This window comes from Schistocerca serialis, chromosome 1 (assembly GCF_023864345.2).
Source record: "Schistocerca serialis cubense isolate TAMUIC-IGC-003099 chromosome 1, iqSchSeri2.2, whole genome shotgun sequence".
In the NCBI taxonomy this organism is placed as follows: Eukaryota; Metazoa; Arthropoda; class Insecta; order Orthoptera; family Acrididae; genus Schistocerca; species Schistocerca serialis.
In genome coordinates, this window is record NC_064638.1 from 1,122,063,873 (window position 1) to 1,122,087,807 (window position 23,935).

At 36.4% G+C, this 23,935-nt stretch overlaps 1 protein-coding gene across 2 annotated transcripts in view; it reads right to left on the minus strand.

Annotated features, from left to right (window-relative positions):
• The window catches only part of LOC126416741 (serine/threonine-protein phosphatase 6 regulatory ankyrin repeat subunit A-like), a 716,260-nt gene that overhangs the window by 96,084 nt on the left and 596,241 nt on the right, over positions 1–23,935 (minus strand). The window contains exon 11 of one of the 2 annotated variants that reach the window (XM_050084577.1): positions 1,330–1,422. The exons of the other annotated variant lie outside the window; for it this stretch is intronic. Coding sequence (XP_049940534.1) covers positions 1,330–1,422 — 93 coding nt within the window. The remainder of the gene's footprint in view (positions 1–1,329; positions 1,423–23,935) is intronic. 2 annotated transcript variants of the gene reach the window in all.

Sequence of the window (23,935 nt, forward strand, 5' to 3'; positions counted from 1 at the left end):
GCATTTCAGAAAGTGAAGATAAATGATCCTAATTTCATGTTAATAGTGGATAAAAGTGTTGCATAACTGGTTTAAGTTCTGAAATACAATGTGTGAACAATGCGGTGAATGGTGATTGCAATTTTTTTCATGAACATAGCAACTAAAGCAGAATAATTTCTCATGATAAAAGCCATTTTTATAAGTTGAAATTTGGTAAAATATCAGTGTTAAATAACTGTGTGTGAAGTATCTGAAGAACTGTACACTAATTACAGGTAATGGTAAAGTTTGGCAAATACATGAAAATATCTTTGTCTGATGTGTGTAAGCATCTGAACCAGCAATTTGAACAAACTGACAATACTTTAAAAACTTTTTCTGAGAACCAGGCTGAATGAATTGATAGCACTTTGAAAGCATTTCCTGAAAACCTGATAGAACAGGCTAAAGGTCATGATGAGCAAATCAATGCCACATTAAAATCATTTACAGAACAGCAGTCAAAGCAGACTGTGAATACATTTGATAAATTTTCTGAACAGTTCAGATCCCATCTCAATGAGCCAAAACAACAATTTGGTCAATTTAACAAAAATTACCTTAAGGGGAAAAAAGGACGGGTATACACTCGCACACACACACATATCCATGGATGGATATGTGTATGTGTGTGTGTGTGTGTGTGTGTGCGAGTGTATATCCGTCCTTTTTTCCCCCTAAGGTAAGTCTTTCCGCTCCCGGGATTGGAATGAATCCTTACCCTCTCCCTTAAAACCCATATCCTTTCATCTTTCCCTCTCCTTCCCTCTTTCTTGATGAGGCAACAGTTTGTTGCGAAAGCTTGAATTTTGTGTGTATGTTTGTGTTTGTTTGTGTGTCTATCGACGTGCCAGCGCTTTCATTTGGTAAGTCACATCATCTTTGTTTTTAGATATATTTTTCCCATGTGGAATGTTTCCCTCTATTAATTCACATTAATAATGAACTATGATATATAAAATACGTGGATGCAAAAGTCAAGAGTTCCAATACTTCCATACATGAGATTAATTCATTCACAACTCTGTGGAAAAGGTGGCCAGTAAGTACAGAGGGGAATGGAGACAAGAGGAATAAACTGAGTAAGAAGTTGATGGTGTCAACAGAGACTAGAACAAGTTCAGTAGAGAAACAGCTAAACAGAAAATTCAAGTTCTAATTTAGCTATAGAAAAAGTAGTCCTTTTTTTATTACAAAACATTCTGACATCAGTTCAGTTACTGTATCAATAATTGTTATATACATTGTATAAGAACAATAGTACCATACTGCTTTGAAAGACAAAAATGTATGATTAACTGAATTTACCTTTCGACAGCTGGCGGCCAAGTGGAGAGCTGTCACACCACAGTTATCCACTGCATTTCGATCAGCACCAGCCTTCAGCAAAAGGTCCAGTGACTGCAAATGGATACTTTGACAGATCACTCAGGATAAAGCATTCTTGTACATAAGTGATAGATTTAAACAAGAGATACACCTAAATTTATGGATGTGGAACAAACTGTGCTATAATTGATAATTACTGATGTTCATGAACCATATTTAACAAAACTGGATGCGTATTTTAAATATTGATATGATTCTTGGATGGAATACAACTAATTTAAAGAGTAAAGATAGTTACTCAGTGTAGATCTGAAGTGCTGAACTGCCAGCTGCTGTATGAACAAGACTCAAAACATAGTTGAGCTCTCAGACAATGTTCCTACTTGGAGCTAACTGACAGCATGGAGTGGGCAGAGGGGTACATCCATACATCCCCTTAATCTTAAAATCACCCTCCATGAACCAGCTATAAAGGAGCACCCCCCCCCCCCTTTTCACCACAGATTCACTCATCTAAACATCTTAACCAAATCCTGCACCAGAATACCAACCATTTAGCACCATGTATGGAAATGATCATCATTCCTATAATATTATCTCCATCCCCTGCCACCCAAAGTTGTATTCTGCTACCCAACCAATCTCTAAAATATCCTCATGGGTTACATCCCTGTGGAACATCTAAGAAAAAGATTTGTCCTGTTCACCGTCCAGCAAATCCTATTCCAATTTTGACACAGGTGTATCTTACACTATCAGAGGCAACGCTACCTGTGAAAACAGTCACAACATTTATGAACTCTGCTGTAGCTTTTGAGCAGCTTTATAAAAAGGCATCACCACCAACCAGCCATCTAGTTGAAAGAATGGATACGGCCAGATTGTGCCAAAAGCAAAGTTCACCATTCAGTGGCAGAGTGTGCTGCTGAGTATAACATGCTCAGTATCCACAGCTATTTCACAGTGCACACCATCTGGATCTTTGGTCCTCACTCCCAACCTCTCCCATATACCAGCTTCTCCATATTACATAGATGGGATTACCTTTGAAACATTCCTTTGAACCTGTAACACTCCTGTCCCAGTCTTGACTAGCCCATCCCACAACCAACTCCATGTCTGTCCCCATGGTTCCCATTTCACCCTATTAATCTACACTGACACCTTTCTTTCTACAATCCCTGTCTTCCAAGTTCTGTATCTCCCTCCCCTACCTCCTCACTAACCAGTCCTCCACTTCATCATATGATTCACTCATGTAGTGCCAGAGTGAGCTAGATCAGCAGTGCCACATTTCTATCACATCCCTTGCAGTCTTTGCATTCGGCCATTAGCTCCTCTTTCTTCCACTGTTCCCTCCACAGTGCTGCCACCTTTCTACACTTACCCTCTCCATCCAACAAAACCCTAACCTCCAACAATTCGGCTGCAGCACCAAATGACGTAGTCAGCTAGGGCAATATGTATGTGTTTATGTATGTATGTCTGTGTGTGTGTGTGTGTGTGTGTGTGTGTGTGTGTGTGTGTGTGTGTGTGTGTGTGTGTGTGTGTGTGTGTTTTGTATCATTTTGTTTCCAAAGAAGGAAATCATAAATATCTTGTGCAATACTTGTTTTAGCCCTACACATCTCCAGAAATGAAATACAACTCTGGAATTTTATAATGTGCATTAATATCTTCAGCCAAAAATATTGATTTCTTATGACAAAACATTAATCTTTCAATTAAATGACAACACAAGAAAATATAAAAAGCAATTATAGTCTATAAAAATGAGCATATTATTAATGATCAAAAAATGAAAGATTGATAAAATTTAAGAATTTAGTCAGTAATTTGCAAGTAAAAAAAGATAAATACTCTACCAATTAAAAATTATAATAACTCACTAATTATAAGGAAACTGAAGCAATGGATATCGACAGGAAATATTAATTTAATTACAAAATTAAGAAACAATAAATTCTAACACACACTGCTTACCTACAATGGAATAAAAGCTAACATATACACAATGTTCTACCAAGAAAAAAAAAGTGTATTTTTGACATTATGAAACAAGCAGGAATAGTGAAAACATATAACACAACATACATAATTATTTAAATGACACTAAAGCAATCTCTAAGGTAAAACATTTGCCAATACCTACTGTATAATTTTGGTGCAACGCATTTGGAAAACATTAACTGACACTGAGCTGTGTTCATGAATCTCATAGAAAAGAAAACATGTTCTCTTAACAACAGTAAGACAATGAAATTTACAGATATGATGGAGAACAGACACAGAACTGAGAAACTAAACTGAGTGAATTATACTTCCTTTCAAACCAAATAAAAATGATTTTAACAGATTCTGATTTGTGGACTGTAATCGAGCCTCTCATGATGGAAGCTGGCAAAGGTGCATCATTTGCTGATAAAGAGACATGTATCAGTATATTATGTCAAGGTAAGGCACAAACAAAAATTTTACTCTCCAATTGTAATGAACAGTAATAGCATATACTAATATTTGACAAACCCAAAAACACTACAGGAAGACCTTAGAAAACAGTATTCCCCAAAGGACAGCATATTTCGCACTACATAACTGAGATGGAAATTATATTCACTAAAACTGAATAATCCTGAACCTATGGGAAACTATCTAGAACTGATAAACAAAACTGTAGCATATCTAGTGAACATTGCTTACAAAACTGAAGATGGAGCTTGTAACAGAATTGCTGAACACTTTTTATTTTCAATAAGTATCAATGTAGCCAATGCACTATAATTTAAAGTTAAGAATATTAAAATTCATTATTATAATCATACTTATTGCTGTACATAATCATTCAAATGTTAAAACTGACAGAGAAATGCTTTTATCTGTTGTTGTTGTTGTTGTGCTCTTCAGTCCAGAGACTGGTTTGATGCAGCTCTCCTTGCTACTCTATACTGAGCAAGCCTCATCATCTATGAATATCTACTGAAAACTACATCCGTCTGAATATGCTTACTGTTTTCATCTCTTGGTCTCCCTCTATGATTTTTACTCTCCACACATCCCTCCAGTACTAAACTGGTGATCCCTTGATGTCCTCAGAATGTATCCTAAAAACTGATACCTTCTTCTAGTCGTATTGTGCCAAAAATTCCTCTTCTCTCCAAATCTATTCAGTACCTCCTCATTACTTATGTGATCAACCCATTTAATCTTCAGCAATTCGAAAGCTTCTAATCTCTTCTTGTCTAAACTAGTCATCATCCATATTTCATTTCTATACATAGAGTAGTCTCCATACAAATACTTTCAGAAAAGACTTCCTGACACTTAAATCTATATTTGATGTTAGCAAATTTCTCTTCTTCAGAAATGCTTTCCTTGCCATGGCCTGTCTACATTTTATGTCCTCTCTAATTCAACCATCATCAGTTATTTTGCTTCCCAAATAGCAGAACCATTTACTTCTGTAAGTGTCTCATTTCCTAATGTAATTCCCTCAGCATTATCTGATTTTATTCCACTACATCCCATTGTCCTTGTTTTGCTTTTGATGATATTCATCTTATATGCTCCTTTCGAGATACTGTCCATTACGTTCAGCTGCAAAAATTGCAGAAATTGGCAAACCTCAAAGTTTTTATTTCTTCTCCCTGGACTTTCATTCCTATTCCAAATTTTTCTTTTGTTTCTTTTACTGCTTGCTCAATATACAGCTTGAATAACATAGGAGATTGGCCACAACCCTGTCTCACTCCCTTCCCAACCGCTGCTTCCCTTTCATGCCCCTCGTCTCTTATAACTGCCATCTGGTTTCTGTACAAATTGTAAATGGCTTTTTACTCCCTGTATTTTACCCCTGCCACCTTCATAATTTGAAACAGAGTATTCCAGTCAACATTGTCAAATGCTTTCTCTAAGTCCACAAATGCTATAAATGTAGGTTTGCCTTTCCTTAACTTCCTGTTTGTATTCCTTTTTGCCTACTTCATTTACTGCATTTTTATATTTTCTCCTTTCATCAGTTAAATTCAATATCTCTTCTGTTACCCATGGGTTTCTACTAGCTCTCATCTTTTTATCTACTTGACCCTCTGCTGCCTTCACTATTGCATCTCTCAAAGCTACCCATTCTTCTTCTACTGAATTTCTTTCCTCTGTTCTTGTCAATTGTTCCCTAATGCTCTCTTTGAAACTCTCTTCAGCCTCTGGTTCTTTCAATTCATCCAGGTCCATTTCCTTAAAATCCTACCTTTTTGCAGTTTCTTCAGTTTTAGTCTACAGTTCATAACCAATAAATTGTAGTTGGAGTCCACATCTGTCCCTGGAAATGTCTTAAAGTTTGAAACCTGTCTTACCATTATATAATCTATCTGAAGCTTTCCAGTGTCTCCAGGCCTCTTCCAAGTTTACAACCTTATTCTTAAATCAAGTGTTAGCTATGATCAAGTTACGCTCTGTGCAAAATTCTACCAAGGGGTTTCCTCTTTCATTCCTTACCCTCAGTCCATATTCACCTACTACTTTCTCTTCTCTACCTTTTACTACTATTGAATTCCAGTCCCCCATGACCATTAAATTTTCATCTCACTTAACTATCTGAATAATTTCTTTTTCACATCAGTCTCTTCATCATCTGTGGAGCTAGTTGGCAAATAAACTTGTACTACTGTGGTAGGTGTGGGCTTTGTGTCTATCTTGGCTACAATAATGCATTTACTATGCTGTGCATAGTAGCTTATACAAGTTCCTATCTTTTTATTCATTATTAAACCTACTCCTGCATTACCCTTATTTGATTTTATATTTATATCCCTGTATTCACCTGACCACAAGTCTTGTTCCTCCTGCCACCGAACTTTACTGATTCCCACTATGTCTAACTTTAACCTATACATTTCCCTTTTAAAATTTTCTAACCCACATGCCTGATTACGGGAGCTGATTTTGACATTCCGATCCGTAGAACACCTGTTTTGTTTCTGCTGATAATGACGTCCTCCTGAGTAGTCCCTGCCTGGAGGTCCAATGGGTGACTATTTTACCTCTGGGATATTTTACCCAAGAGGATTCCATCATCATTTACCCATATAGTAAAGCTGCATGTCCTTGGGAAAAATTATGGCAGTACTTTCAACTTGTTTTCAGCCGTTCGCAATACCAGCACAGCAAGGCCATTTTGGTTGCTGTTACAAGGCCAGATCAGTCCATCATCCAGACTGTTGCCCCTGTAGCTATTGAAAAGGTTGTTGCCTCTCTTCAGGAACCACACATTTGTCTAGCCTCTCAATAAATACCCCTCCATTTTAGTTGCACCTACAGTAACGCTATCTTAATTGCTGAGGCACACAAGCCTCCCCACCTACAGCAAGGTCCATGGTTTATGGGGGGTTATTATCTATGAAATGTATATATTAATTGGCTGTATCTCTTTGGTTACAAAAATGGATTATATCAACTTTACATATATGTCATTGTATGTAAACTTTGTATATCTTCATAACAGTCAACAAATAGTTGCAGAGATGCTTTAAGCTGCTTTCATTCTGTCTGGTGTGGTTGCTCTCTGGAGCTAGAATGTTTAGTCTATGAACTGAAAATATTATAAAGCTACAGTGTGTGTTACCTAATGTTAAAACGAATTGAATGTTCATTAAAAAGTTGATGTGAAGTAGGTAACCTCCATCATAATATTATTTCAATGTAGATATTGTCAAGTTATAACCTAACTATATATCACAGGAAGGAGAATCTACCATCTAGACAAACAGCCAAATAACAATTTCAACATAAATGAGCATAAATTTAAGAAGAAATAATAAACTTTGATTATTCTGCCTGCATTTGTTCATATCAATATGTATTTATTGTGCAAATGCATAAACATCAGTAGTTCAAGAAGGGATTGAGTAATTGCAGCTTTGTGTAAGTGTGCTACAATTAAAAGGTGTCTGCTTGCTGAAGGTGCTAGATGTTATAAATATAATGAAGATAAACATTCTCTAAAGTTCTTGAAAGCTAATACAGGTAATCAAAGGTACCAAAAAAAAAAACAACACCTACAGAACAAAGTGTCAAAGGACAGGAACAAACAAACAAAGAGTCAACACAAAAAGATACTTTTGTTATTCACAATTGTCACAAAGTTGGTCACATATCCATAAATTGTCCTAGAAAGAAAAAATTTAAATAAGAGCAAAAGGAACAAGGTGCTGTTAGTATGAGTGCTTCCTGTGGCATAGTCACAGTGATAACTGGATAGTTGACTGTAGGGCATCTCACCACATGGTCCTAAATAAAATTTATTTTTCAGTTGTTTGTAAAAGTATTTTAGCGAAGTTCATAACTTGCTAATGGCAGAAAAACATAAGCCAAGGGGAAAGGTACAGTTAAGGACACTGTTATTTAAACATGAAAATTTGGCCACAGCCTAATACATGTTGAGAAATAAAGAAATTAACACAACATCATTATACTTACGATGTCATCAAACAATGCATGTCAGTAAGAGTACAATCAATAAAACAGAAAAGGAAGCAGTCCTGGGATTAGATGTGTAAAAGGTGAAATAAAACTACTTGATGATTTTCTGAAAACTATATTACAAGATTCTACGGAACAAACCACTTTAGAATTTGTTCATAGTAATCTTATGATTCCTATTGATCTTCCAACTTTGGGAGCCAATAAAAAAAAATGGAAATGAGCGTTTGGCATCATTGGCTGGGAGGCCCTGTTGCGCGGCAGGTTCAGCTGCCTTGTTGCAGGTCTTATTACATTCGATCTAACATTGGCCAATTTGCGCGCTGAATGGGGATGAAATGACAGGGTGTATACATGGACAAGGAAAAAAGATTCCCGGATTTTTCCTGGATTTCCCGGTTGAAAATACACTTTTTTCCAGGTGAAAATACACTTTTTACATATTAAGTGACATTATACATTTCCTCGGAACTGTAAAACTTATCAATCCTATGAATGTTTATGGTTTTATACACTGACGTAGAATTTCCCAGCACTTTAGAAAATGAAACTCAGCAGGAAAAGAAACACATTTTGGAAAGATCTTTGATAGGAAGCAACAAGTACGCCGCATATTTTCAAGTTATGAAGGTATAAATTCGAATTCCACTAAACACCACATGTTACTTTCTGAAGCATTGAAATAGAGAATGCTATGCGCTTTTGTAAGCCAATCATAGCTCATGTCATGTGATCTCTCCAGCTGATGACAGCATAGGATACGTGATGTAGCCAGCCAATAGCAAGATCAATCTTAAGTAGCATGAGCACACAAATAAGAAAAGTTAATGGTTTATGTTAATATACATAGTGTTGCTATGTAGCTTTCACATATAATATTGGTCTCTAAGATTAATAAGCTGCAAGAGAAGCTAAGCTTCCACATATAATGTTGATCTTTTTAGCGTGTGTTACACTTTAAAATACATCACACAAATGTGCCAGTAAAATTTTTAATAACAACGTAAATGTCTCATCTTCTGCGCTTGAAATTCTTCTCAAGGGATATCCTCAAAGAGTTGATTTTTAAATGAGAGTCAAACACTCTGTGATTTAAGGAATTCATTGTACATTCTCACACATAGTTCATCTTGCAAAAAGGAAATTTACTTTGAAAGTAACGCTTTTCAAACCACCATTCGCAGTATTTTCCTGTGACCTGTTAGAAATTGGTTCTGTTCAGCAGTTGCCAGAGAACACCAGATAACAGTCGTCACTGCGCTTGCGCAGCTACGATGACACAGGAAGCCCACATGCTCGTACGTGTAAAACATTAAAAGATCTTGCATTATATCATAAAAGAAACACGACATCAGAGGATACTTCAAGAGCATCGCAGTTTCATGAACCATACTAAAATGCACAATTCAGCTTAATGTGCACATTCGTATGTCCAGATTCGGATGTAAATTTTCTTGGGTGCCAGTACTGTATTACCTCATGTTTGGTTCTTTATTATGGCATAATGCGATACGATCTAGAAGGTGGAAAAAGTGCACTTTAAATGCAGCGAACGGTTGAAACTAGCCAACAGTGTGAAATTAAACACTTCGTTTCAAATAAATTGACTGCCTCGGTGCAAAAGATTAATAAAAGCCAAATCTCTTTAGCAAACTGACAAAAATAACTCCATTGTCCTGCAACACGATTAACGCTGGACTGTCAGAAAGGTGGAAATAAAACCTGAAACTAATTACATATTATAGCAGTAATGCAAGAGAAGCTGCAAATGTATTTTAATTCATTTGATAGTTCCTGGCCACAGAAATCCGTTTTGTTTTCATGTAATGTAAGAGCAATAAATGAAGAGGAAACAGCAAAATCACTAAACGTAAACACAGGTCACATGGAGACTACACACCTTCCCACTACAACTCAGCCCCTACTACACTCAGCCCCGGTTCTATGATATTTCCGAACCAGGGCAATATAAAACAGTGGCGTCCAGCCACACATCTGCAGCCAGAAGTGGGAGAAGGTATTACCACATTCTAGTACCACTCATACGCGACTCAACTGCGCATGTGCAAGAACCCAACCGCAACTGCTCAAACGAATCTATTTATTTATTTATTTTGATCCAACATCAACTGATTACAAAAAAAGGTGGTTTTTTCCCCCCAGTCTTCTGGATAAGTCAGAGCCTTACTTACTGGAGTTACATATTATTGCCTGGCACTCTTATCTACACAACTTTTTCTAAATTTAGTTGAGAGAACAATGTTACATATATGGACTATACATAATAACAATTTATTATTGCAATACTTAGATTAAGGAATCTTCAGTTTGTGACACAGTATTCAGATCTGAGATTCAAATATCATACGAGTGTACTAAATCTAGAAACTCATCTATTGAATATACAGGATTCTTTAGGAGCCATAATTTTAATTTCTTTTATAGTTTTGTAATGGGCAATTTGGAGGTATTAGGATGGAAGCAATTCAGTAGTTTTATGCCTGCTTAGCGAGGGCTTTTCCCATAAAGTGTTGTTCTATGAGAGATGATGTGGGGTCTCTCTCTACCTCTAATGTTGTGACCATGTATTTCTTTATTAAGTGTTTAGTTACTGTTTACTGCCAGAATTATTATTTTCAGTACATACAAATTATGAACAGTTAATATTTTAAATTCTTTAAACAAATTTCTGGAACATTTCTTTCCCATAATTCTAAGTGTCTTCTTTTGTAAGATGAGTACACTTTTCATATTACCTTTACTGCTGGATCCCCATAGCTCTATCCCATAGCTTAGATGGGATTCAAATAGTGGAAAATATATTTTCCTCAGAGTGGTGATGTTACAAAAAGGTGTCAGTTTTCTTGGGACATACATGATAGTACATAGCTTTTTGCAAATTTCATTTACACGATCAGACCAGTTTAACTCTGCATCAAGTGTCAGGCCAAGAAATTTGGTCGAGTATTGTTTTTTATGGTATTCACCATCCATTAAAATTTGGTTTTCATGAGTTTTTGCCTCCCAAGATCATATTCAATATAGACAGATTTATTTGTGTTAAATTTTAGTTTGTTTTCATTAAAATACTGCAGAATTAAGCCTGCTGCAGTACTGGATTCCACTTCGAGCTGAAATAGCTTGGATTGCGGCATATTAACGTGGTATCATCTGCATATAAGATAGCTGTAGCATGGTTTGTTATGGACTGAATATCATTAACATAAATAATAAAAAGAAGTGGTCTTAATATTGACCCCTGTGAAATACCAAAATTTATGTCAGTGGTGTTTGACTTGTAAGCTCCCTCTGTAGTGCTAACACAAACAAACTGCTTCCTATTTGTCAAGTAGGACCTCATCAGATTATGGGCTGTGCCTCGAATGCCATAGTTCTGCAGTCTGTCCAACAATATGGTCATATCAACACAGTCAAATGCTTTTTGTAAGTCTAGAAAGATGCCACATATATGTTCTTTATTATCTACTGCTTGGGTGACACCTTCGATTAAGTTGGATGCTGCTGTAATGGTGGATGACCCCTTGAAAAACCCATACTACCCCTTAGAAATAACTTTTTTTGCATACCAGGAAGTTCCAGATTCTTATGTATATTACTTTCTCAAGGTTTTTGGATATTATTGGAAGAACAGAAATGGGTCAAAAGTTTTCTACTAGATTCCTGTTTCCTTTTTTAAAATTAAGCACAACTCAAGCAATTTTCAACTCATCTGGAAATAGACCATCTCCAATATGAAAGTTGATAACTGTTGATAAAGGTGATGCAATTTTATGTATACATTTATAAAGAGTGTCCAGAGTAAGATCATCATATCCTGCTGCATGGCAATTCTTTAGGCTACTCACTATTTTAATTATTTCTTCTTTACTTGTTGGTGTCAAAAATATACTTCCCGACACTGGTGTTCCTCTGAATCTGTATTTATGATTTTTAAGCTGATTGTTTATGCTGGAGCCAACAGAAGCAAAGTAATTGTTAAATAGATCTGCTATGTTATTCTGATCAGTTTCTATTGTGCCGTTTATCATTAAGTGATTTTCAGTTGAATGTTTCCCAGATTTACCTATTTCTCTATTTACTAGTGACCATGATGTTTTGGAAATATTGTTTTTGTTTTGAATGAAACTTTCAAAATATTTCTGTTTTTACAATATTAGGAGGTCTACATAGTATTTCTGATGCTTTCTGAACTCTTCTTTTAATTTTTTATTGCTCAAGTCATTTAACATCTAATGTAAACTTGTAATTTGACATCTAATGTAAACAGCTGTCACGTCACACTCATCAGAGGCAATCTGTTGTTAGGAAGGACTGTGTAGTCTTCCTAAAGCCTTTGTCACACTTTGCTGTTGGCAGACACTTGTATGAGCACGGTTTTTTAAAATATAGATATACAGGGTGTTACAAAAAGGTATGGCCAAACTTTCAGGAAACATTCCTCACACACAAATAAAGAAAAGATGTTATGTGGACATATGTCCGGAAATGCTTAATTTCCATGTTAGAGTTCATTTTAGTTTCCTCAGTATGAACTGTACTCCCTTAATTCACCACCAGCTGGCCCAATTGAAGGAAGGTAATGTTGATTTCGGTGCTTGTGTTGACAAGCGACTCATTGCCCTACAGTACTAACATCAAGCACATCAGTACGTAGCATCAACAGGTTAGTGTTCATCACGAACGTGGTTTTGCAGTCAGTGCAATGTTTACAAATGCGGAGTTGGCAGATGCCCATTTGATGTATGGATTAGCACAGGGCAATAGCCATGGTGCAGGACATTTGTATCGAGGCAGATTTCCCGAATGAAGGTGTCCTGACAGGAAGACGTTCAAAGCAATTGATCGGCGTCTTAGGGAGAACGGAACATTCCAGCCTATGACTCGCGACTGGGAAAGACCTAGAACGACGAGGACACCTGCAATGGACGAGGCAATTCTTTGTGCAGTTGACGATAACCCTAATGTCAGCGTCAGAAAAGTTGCTGCTGTACAAGGTAACATTGACCACGTCACTGTATGGAGAGTGCTACAGGAGAACCAGTTGTTTCCGTACCATGTACAGCGTGTGCAGGCACTATCAGCAGCTGATTGGCCTCCAAGGGTACACTTCTGTGAATGGTTCATCCAACAATGTGTCAACCCTCATTTCAGTGCAAATGTTCTCTTTACGGATGAGGCTTCATTCCAACGTGATCAAATTGTAAATTTTCACAATCAACAAGTGTGGGCTGATGAGAATCCGCACGCAATTGTGCAATCACGTCATCAACACAGATTTTCTGTGAACGTTTGGGCAGGCATTGTTGGTGATGTCTTGATTGGGCCCCATGTTCTTCCACCTATGCTCAATGGAGCACGTTATCATGATTTCATACCTGATACTCTACCTGTGCTGCTAGAACATGTGCCTTTACAATTACGACACAACATGTGGTTCATGCACGATGGAGCTCCTGCACATTTCAGTCAAAGTGTTCGTACGCTTCTCAACAACAGATTCGGTGACCAATGGATTGGTAGAGGTGGACCAATTCCATGGCCTCCACGCTCTCCTGACCTCAACCCTCTTGACTTTCATTTATGGGGGCGTTTGAAAGCTCTTGTCTAAGCAACCCCGGTACCAAATGTAGAGACTCTTTGTGCTCCTATTGTGGACGGCTGTGATACAATACGCCATTCTCCAGGGCTGCATCAGCACATCAGGGATTCCATGCGACGGAGGGTGGATGCATGTATCCTCGCTAACAGAGGACATTTTGAACATTTCCTGTAACAAAGTGTTTGAAGTCACGCTGGTAAGTTCTGTTGCTGTGTGTTTCCATTCCATGATTAATGTGATTTGAAGAGAAGTAATAAAATGAGCTCTAACAGGGAAAGTAAGCGTTTCTGGACACATAACATATTTTCTTTCTTTGTGTGTGAGGAATGTTTCCTGAAATTTCATTTATTTTTTCTCGTTCATGTTTTGTTGCTGCAGTATTATTCCGCAGAAGTGGGATACAGTAATATCCTTTGTTAGAGTATTGGTTCTTACCACTCAAAATCACAAAAATTTAACTGAAAACTAAAACAATGAAACATTTCTAGAATTCTAAAAACTTCCCGGGTTGTTCCCGGTTTTCTCCCAGATGAAAAAATTCCTGGGTTTTTCCCAGATCTCCCGGGTCATATACACCCTGAATGATGATGAAGACAACACAACACCCAGTTCCTGAGCAGAGAGCGGAGAAAATCTCCAACCCAGCCAGGAATCGAATCCGAACTTGTAGGACAGCAATCCGTCACGCTGACCACTCAGGTATCGGGGTGGACAGGGAGCCAAGAGATTTTTTACTAGTGTTGTCGGTGATGCAGAGAGATAGATATTTGTGTGTATCTCAAAAAAGGATGATTTATTTGAAGAATTCAAGAAATGAAATATTCAAACAGAAAAAACAGTAAAAATACTTGAAGAGAATCTGCACTGACAATGGCCTAGAATGTTATTTGTGCAAATGGTTGGACTGCTGGGAATCTCAAGGAATTTGGCATGAAATAACTATGACTTATACACTGCAGCAAAATGGTGTAGCTGTATGCCACAACAGAATGTTAATGGATATGGCAAGGTCACAGTTGCTAGGAAGAAATTTACCAAAATGTTCTTGAGCTGAGCTGGTGTCCACTGCAGCATACCTAAGAAAACATGTTACAAACAGTCACAACAATTAAAGAAGTCCTATGAAATGTGGATGGGTAGAAAGCCTAGGGCGATAAATTAACATTAAATACTGTGATGGAACTGGTGAGTGCACCACTTCATCCCTTTCTCCCCACCCCATACTGGATAATCCGATACACATTAGTTCACAACACGATCCAATGAGATTGAAACTGTAGTACTCCATTCATTTAACTGTTACAACCAAAATGATTACACATTTTATAAACAAAAAGGAAGGACAACATTAACATAAGATTAATTATCTTATGAGAAATAATGATTTTTATATTTTCACTGTATTTCAATCATTTCTATACCTGAAGTCATGAATACAGGGTGTCTCAAACCTTTTCGGTCAAACTGAAACAGATGATACTGGGTCCACAATGAATTATATTGAGATAGGGAACCAGTGGTCAGAAATGCATATTTATTGTGTTGCAGACATAAACAGCTTAGCAACAACGAACCTTATAGTAACTGTTTAAAGTGATGACTGCCAGTCTTAATACATGCATGGCAGCAGTGCATGAAGTTCTGCTCCACTTTCTAAAGGTCCCCAGTGTCTGTTGTACCAGGAGACACGCAGCTTGGGCCATAGCAAAGCAGATCTTTATGTGTTTCTAGAGGGTTTCATACACCAATGTCTTGACGTAACCCCAGAGGAAAAAGTCCTTGGGTGTGAGATTCAGTGATCCCTTCCAATCCAACAATGAGTATACATGTTGTTCAGGAGTATACATGTTGTTCATGTACTGTACACGGTAACACACCTCACAACAGACACATCACAAGCTGTCTGAGGCAATGGACAACTGACACCAGAGATAGTGGTGTGCATGCGGCACAGATTAACGTGTTAGTGTAACACATGCAGTGGTCACATGACACACTTGCTATGAGGTAAGCATGTACAGAATGTCTGTTTGGTGGTCAGGGGTGTGCACTGTTTATCGCCCATTGCCTGTTACAGTGTACAACAGACATCTGGGATATTTGCAAGAGTGCAGCAGAATTGCATGTTCCATTGCAAAACATGCATTGATACTGGCAGTTGTCACTCTGAAAAATTACTGTGAACTATGTTGTTGTTATGCACTGTATGCTGTGTATGTGCATAACACAATAAATTTGCATTTATTGGATGACAACTGGTTCCCTATCTCAACATAGCCATTTGTGGACGCTCTATCAACTGCTTTCATTTGACCCAAAAGGTTTGAGAAAACCTATATTTAAAATTCAAATTATGATCATACTTATTGTCTCTCTAATCATTCCAAAAGATAAATTAATAGATCTATGTTTTTCTCAATGAAATATTAACAAAGTGTAACTCTTTCATTATACTGATTGTGTTGATTGTATACTCATGTCTTTGTACTAAAATTTTTATATATCTGTTCTCGTCAAAAAGCAGCATAAGCAAGATTTTGGTCTGAGGGAGTTGCAGTTGTTGGTTGTAAGTCATCAGTTTTAGTGGTGAGTTGTAAGGACTGTATTATGTTAAATGTGCATTATGGGAATAAATGTGTCTTGGAAAGAATATACAATTAATAACTTGAATACAAGATATTAATATTCCATAATAATATTTATTAATTTGTTATGAACCAGCTTTCAGCTTCTTCGACCATTGCCAGACAACTAAACATTGAACAGATAGTCCACTTCAGCAAGAATTCATAACTGTACAAAGATATGTGACATTTTGTGACTATATTGATACAAAACACAAGCTTGTTGTAATACCCAAAGAGACACTGAACCAATAAATCTTATATTAAAGTATATTCAAATATTAAACTATGTGAGTGTATAAAATAGAAATGTTCTACAAGTGAGTAAAGGCACAGGCTATAATGTGATATGGACAGATTAGATTAGATTAATACTAGTTCCATGGATCAAGAATACGATATTTCGTAATGATGTGGAACGAGTCAAATTTTCCAATACATGGCATAAATAAGTTAATTTAACAACATAATTAAGGTAATATAACAACTTTTTTATTTTTTTTTATAATTTTTGTTTGGTTTTTTTTCTTTTTTTTCTTAATTTATATCTAAAAATTCCTCTATGAAGTAGAAGGAGTTGTCATTCAGAAATTCTTTTAATTTCTTCTTAAATACTTGTTGGTTATTTGTCAGATTTTTGATACTATTTGGTAAGTGACCAAAGACTTTAGTGGCAGTATCATTCACCCCTTTCTGTGCCAAAGTTAGATTTAATCTTGAATAGTGAAGATCATCCTTTCTCCTAGTATTGTAGTTATGCACACTGCTATTACTTTTGAATTGAGTTTGGTTGTTAATAACAAATTTCATAAGAGAGTATATATACTGAGAAGCTACTGTGAATATCCCTAGATCCTTAAATAAATGTCTGCAGGATGATCTTGGGTGGACTCCAGCTATTATTCTGATTACACGCTTTTGTGCAATAAATACTTTATTCCTCAGCGATGAATTACCCTGAAATATGATCCCATATGCAAGCAATGAGTGAAAATAGGTGTAGTAAGCTAATTTACTAAGATGTTTATCACCAAAATTTGCAATGACCCTTATTGCATAAGTAGCTGAACTCAAATGTTTCAGCAGATCATCAATGTATTTCTTCCAATTTAATCTCTCATCAATGGACACACCTAAAAATTTTGAATATTCTACTTTAGCTATATGCTTCTGATTAAGGTCTATATTTATTAATGGCGTCATACCATATACTGTACGGAACTGTATGTACTGTGTCTTATCAAAATTCAGTGAGAGTCCGTTTACAAGGAACCACTTAGTAATTTTCTGAAAGACATTATTGACAATTTCATCAGTTAATTCTTGTTTGTCAGGTGTGATTACTATACTTGTATCATCAGCAAAGAGAACTAACTTTGCCTCCTCATGAATACAGAATGGCAAGTCATTAATATATATTAAGAACAACAAAGGGCCCAAGACTGACCCTTGTGGAACCCCATTCTTGATAGTTCCCCAGTTTGAGGAATGTGCTGATCTTTGCATATTATGAGAACTGCTTATTTCAACTTTCTGCACTCTTCCAGTTAGATATGAATTAAACCATTTGTGCACTGTCCCACTCATCCCACAATACTTGAGCTTGTCTAGCAGAATTTCATGATTTACACAATCAAAAGCCTTTGAGAGATCACAAAAAATCCCAATGGGTGGTGTTCGGTTATTCAGATCATTCAAAATTTGATTGGTGAAAGCATATATGGCATTTTCTGTTGAAAAACCTTTCTGCAAACCAAACTGACATTTTGTTAGTACTTCATTTTTACAGATATGTGAAGCTACTCTTGAATACATTACTTTCTCAAAAATTTTGGATAAAGCAGTTAGAAGGGAAATTGGACGGTAATTGTTGACATCAGATCTATCCCCTTTTTTATGCAAAGGTATAACAATAGCATATTTCAGTCTATCAGAGAAAATGCCCTGTTCCAGAGAGCTATTACACAGGTGGCTGAGAATCTTACTTATCTGTTGAGAACAAGCTTTTAGTATTTTGCTGGAAATGCCATCAATTCCATGTGAGTTTTTGCTTTTAAGCAAGTTTATTATTTTCCTAATTTCAGAGGGAGAAGTGGGTGAGATTTCAATTGTATCAAATTGCATAGGTATGGCCTCTTCCATTAACAGCCTAGCATCTTCTAATGAACACCTGGTTCCTACTGTATCCATAACATTTAGAAAATGATTATTAAAAATATTTTCAATTTCTGACTTTTTGTTCATAAAGTTTTCATTCAATTTGATGGTAATACTGTCTTCATGTGCTCTTGGTTGACCTGTTTCTTTTTTAATAATATTCCAAATTGTTTTAATTTTATTATCAGAGTTGCTGATTTCAGACATGATACACATACTTCTGGATTTTTTAAATAACTTTTCTTAATATAGCACAGTAGTTTTTATAATGTTTGATAGTTGCTGTCAGATACATTTCCCTTTTCCGGTTACAAGATATTTTTATACCCTTAGTAAGCAGTGGTTTGTTACATGGTTTCTTATGAGTATGTTTAACTATTTTCTTGGGGAAGCAGTTTTCAAATGCATTTACAAAAGTGTCATGAAATAAATTATATTTTAAATTGGCATCAGGTTCATGGTACACCTCATCCCAGTCTAACTGCTGTAGGCTTTCCCTGAAATTTGCAATTGTTAAATCGTTGACTGAACATACTACTTTGGAGGACTGTTTAGTACTGTTGAATGGAGCCATGTCATATATTGTAACTAGTTGTGCACCATTATCAGAAAGACCATTCTCAACAGGCTGAGCATTTATCTGGTTAAACTTATCTTGGTCTATAAAGAAGTTATCTATCAGTGAGCTGCTATCCTTTACCACCCGAGTAGAAAAATCAATAACGGGTGTCAAATTGAAAGAACTGAGTAATACTTCAAGGTCATTTTTCCTATTACCCTCTTTCAGAGAATCTACATTGAAGTCCCCACAAATAATAATTTGCTTCCCCCTGTCTGACAGATAGCACAACAAGGAGTCCAAATTTTTCAGAAATAGATGAAAATTTCCCGATGGGGACCTATATACAGTTACAATTATAAGTGTGCCTTTATTTAATTTAAGCTCACAGGCACATGCTTCTATATGTTTCTCTACATAAAACTTTTTTGTTTCTATACTTTTTGCACAATGATAACTTTTGACATATATGGCAACTCCTCCTTTCTCCATATTTTCTCTAATTACATGCGCAGAGAGCTTATATCCACTTACATTTACCTTATCCATATCAGTAACAATGTGATGCTCAGACAGGCATAGTATATCTATTTCATCCTCAGCTGCTAAATCTTCTAAACAAACCAAAAGCTCATCTATTTTATTCTTTAAACTCCCAGTATTTTGATGAAATATACTTACATTATTTTTAATTATACTTTCCTTATTCTAACATTTGCAGTACTCTCCTGTCTGGGTTTCTCATTGTGCTTAGGCCTAGTTCCTATACCAGTGGTCACATGGTGTTCAGAGAGGCAGATTATGTCAACTGGGTTGGGTGACTTTAATTCATCAATGCATTTACCTAGGACTGAGATACAACTTGGTGGAGACAAAATTTCTGGTGATTGGTGAAAATTTATAATTGACAGCTGTGATTGGTGATCCAATGAGCTAAAATTGTGCTGTTTAATTTCTTTCCTAAACTGAAGATTTGTTTCAATCCTAACCTCTTGTAGAACTTGACACCTTTCTGTCTCACCTATCCTAAAAAAGGTGCTGCTCCAACACTTGTAACCACTGGTATTTTACTATTCATGGCAGTGCCTCCCTCCCTTAAATTTCCTGCTATAACCCCAGCCATCACTGGTGAATGTGATGAACAGACCAAATAAAGGGAGGGGAAAAAAGATGTCTGTAGGATGTGGGTGTGGAGCAGTTATAACAAACTCATTAGCTAATGGTGAGAGGAATAACAACTGGCTGCTATTTTAAGAAAGGTGAGTAGTGGAACTGTGTTTGTTCATTATGGAAAAGGTCAATATTCTCTGATTGGTGTTTACCAATGGCCAGAGAATCAAGTAAGGTTAGTTTTCTCCCTTTAGTTCCTTTATGGAGGACACCACATTTCACACCATATCAATGACTTTCATTCAGAGCATGTTCAGCAAAGGTGGAATCTTTCTTTCTCAGCCTCCAACTCCTTTCATGCTCAGTCAGTCTAGTGGTTATAGCCCAATTTGATTGATCTACATACAATTTGCCACTCAGATTGCACGAAATTCTATAAATTCCACTCTGTTCTAAAGGTGGAATATTGTTTTTGCCACAGAACAGAAGGTGGGCAACAGTACTCCTAGTGTAAAAAGCTGGAGTATACTTCCTGGACTTTAGTTTCCTGGTGAGAACCTGTGAAGTCCTACCCACATATAGCATTGGGGCCCACTTGCTATCAGTGTGGTTTTGTGCTATGTGAGGTGGATAAAGGAGAGCTGTTATTCTCTGTCTATTCTTTTTGCTGAGTATATTGTCAATCAGTATGGGACTAAAACCATTACTGAGAGCTAGATCTTCAATTATTTTCAACTCATTTTCCAAATCTGGTTTGGTTTGGGGTGCAGATAGTAGGTGCTGCACCATGGAGTGGAAGGCTGCATGTTTATGTGTTATGGGATGCTGGGAACTGGCTGGTATTACTGTGTCTGTTGAGGTTACTTTCCTATATAACTTAAATAAATGCTGTTGGTTACTGATGTCAATGATGAGGTCTAAAAAGTTGATTGAGTCTCCTCCCAACTCCACTGTAAACTTGGTTTTACTGGGTGTGAATTCAAATGCTGAAAAAATTTATTTTATTGTCTGGTGGTACCTGTCCACAAGCACAGAACATCGTCTATATACCTAGTGCAATATTGTATTTTAGAACTTAGAGGCTCTTTATCTAAACATGTTTGCTCAAAATTATTCACTAACATTTTACCTAATAAGGGACTCAGTGGGGACCCCATTGCTAACCCATCTGACTGAGTGTAAATAGATTGTTGGAACTGGAAATATTTCTGTTTTAAGCATGTTTCAGTTGCCATCCTGGTATCTTCTATCTCCACTGGATTTTCTCCACATTTATGTAGCCATTCTGTTAAAATTTCCCTTGCCTCTGCAACAGGAAACAGGCTGGTAACATCAAATGAGACTAGTTTTGTACTAGGTGGAATGGTTACATCCTTTAGTTTTTCACTAATGCATGTGAACTGGGTATTCCAAATCTTGGTTGAAATTTCTTTTTCTTTACTCAGTGAATCTAACTCTTTTGCTAATTTATGACAAGGTGCTGAAACTGAAGACAGTACAGGCCTTACTGGAACACTTTCTTTGTGAAGTTTGGGTAACCCATATAACCTGGGTGTTATTGGATTCATGTTTGTGAGGTATTTGCCATCACTCTCAGTAAATATGGGTTTGCAGGTTTTAATAAGGTTCTTCACTTCCACAACATATTTCATTGTGGGATCGTTAGGTGCTGGCCGCAGTGGTCGAGCGGATTTAGGCACTTCACTCTGGAATGCTGCCTTGGAAATGGATGTGTGTGATGTCCTTAGGTTAGTTAGGTTTAAGTAGTTCTAAGTTCTAGGGGACTGATGACCTCAGATGTTAGGTCCCATAGTGCTCAGAGCCATTTGAACCATTTGATCATTATATAACACAGGTAACTCTACAGGGTTGATGAAGGTAAACACTTTTTCAATATATTCTTATTTATTAAGTAACACTACATTGTTACCCTTGTCATCCTGTGTGGCAATCACATCTTGAGATGACAGGTTTTCTTTAATATGTACAACACATTTTGCTTCCTACAACTAGTGTTGAACATATCTATATTTACAGTTTTTAGTTCATGAGCACTAGACTGACTGAGTATGAAAGGAGTTGGAGATTGAGAAAGAAAGATTCTGCCTTTGCTAAACACACTCTGAATGAGTGTCATTCATGTGATGTGAAATGTGGTGTTCTCCATAAAGGAACTAAAGGCAGGCAATTAACATTTCTAGAAATTCTGGCCTGATCTTTAATGACCAAATACAGTTCCACTACTAACCCTTATTAAAGTAGCAGCCAGTTATTATTCCTCTCAACATTAGCTAATAAACTTGTTGTAACTGTTCCACACCTACATCTCATAGACGTCTTTCTTCCCCTCCCTTTATTTGGTCTGTTCATCACATTCATCAGTTTCTCCAAACGACATAATAGCCTGTGCCATTACTGACTTGTAGAGCATTTCTGTTTTATACACTCACATAGTTTTAATATTTGAATATACTGTAATGTAAGATTTATTGGTTCAGTGTCTCTTTAGGTATTACAACATGCTTTTGTTTTGTATCAATATAGTCATAAAATGTCATATATCTTTGTACAGCTAGGAATTCTCGCTGAAGTTGTGTGGACTATCTGTTCAACATTAAGTTACCTGACAATGATCTGGGAACCTGAAAGCGATTTCATAACAAACTAATAAATATTATTGCGAAACATTAATATGTTGTATTCAAGTTATTAACGTGTCTAAGTTCCTCCAAGAACCAACGGAATATTCCATACATACAATATACAACCCTTCAATGACTTATTGTTTGCTTAATGTATGCAGATAGAAAATCTGGAGATATTTTCTGCAGCCATTGCAGAAAGGAATTATCCACTAAGACTAATATGCCAAAAACAAGAATGAGAAGAATCAACAATTATCACAACAAACAAGCAATATCGAGCACATTTTTTTAGTAAAATCACAGAAGAGAATTAACTGTCCTAATCCCTCTTAGGTTCGTGGTTAACATAGCTGAACATTTTCTGACTCCAACATATACACAGTTGTTGCATGGATTGGATCAGTTCATATAAATAATAATTTTCGAACATTTTTTAAATAGGTTAATGAGGGAGAGTGGGCCAGAACACCCAAAAAAAGAAATAATTCTAAATTACCTAAAAGAGCAAAAAACAGCATTCTTATAGGAAATTCTCTTTATGGCCATTGATAAAGGATCTGGATGTCAAAATGAAACAGGTTATAGAATCTAGGGTTTGTATATTCAAAGAATTTTGGAATGGCTGATACTCAACTGAAAATAAGAAAGAGAAAGAATTTATTTATCTGTGCATAGGGGCATTAACATTTTCAAGAACTGAAAAGGGAATATGAAATGTAAAAGAAAATTCTAACACTAAACAGAAATTTTGTTGTTTCTCAGACCAGGAGAAAAATCTGAGGGAAACTGAAGGTACTCAGAAACTTGTGGAATGAGCTGAAGCGCACAAAATTGATCCAGTCAAAGAAAGAACATAACAAGAGAAAATGTGAGTTTCAGCATATGTCATCCAATGACACTTCATTCCAAAGGGAAGGCTTAAACCAGAGAAGCAGAAATAAACAGTGTGCAAGGGAAGGACAATGATGATCCATTACTGCATGATGAAGCAGTTAATTCTGGTGAAAATGCAGAATGGATAGTTGCAATAAATGAAGAAATTAATTCCTTTAAGCATCATTATGCTTTAAAATTGGTTGAGGTACCATCTCATGTAATTCCAGTAAAGAACAGATAGGGATTTAAAAAGAAGACAACTGGTTAGAAAAATTATTTTAAAGCTTGTTTAGTTGAAAATGGATTCAGTCAAGTACAGGGTGTAGACTGTAATGATATTTAAACTCCTGATACAAATTTTTATACAAATCATCTACTGATAGCAGCAAGTGTTGAGAAAAATTGGCATATTGATAAGTATGATGTGAAGAACGTAGATCTGCATAGCAAATTAAAGGAACATATATATATTCTCCAAGAAGATGGTTTCATTAAGAAGGATCAAGAAAGTTTTGTTTGC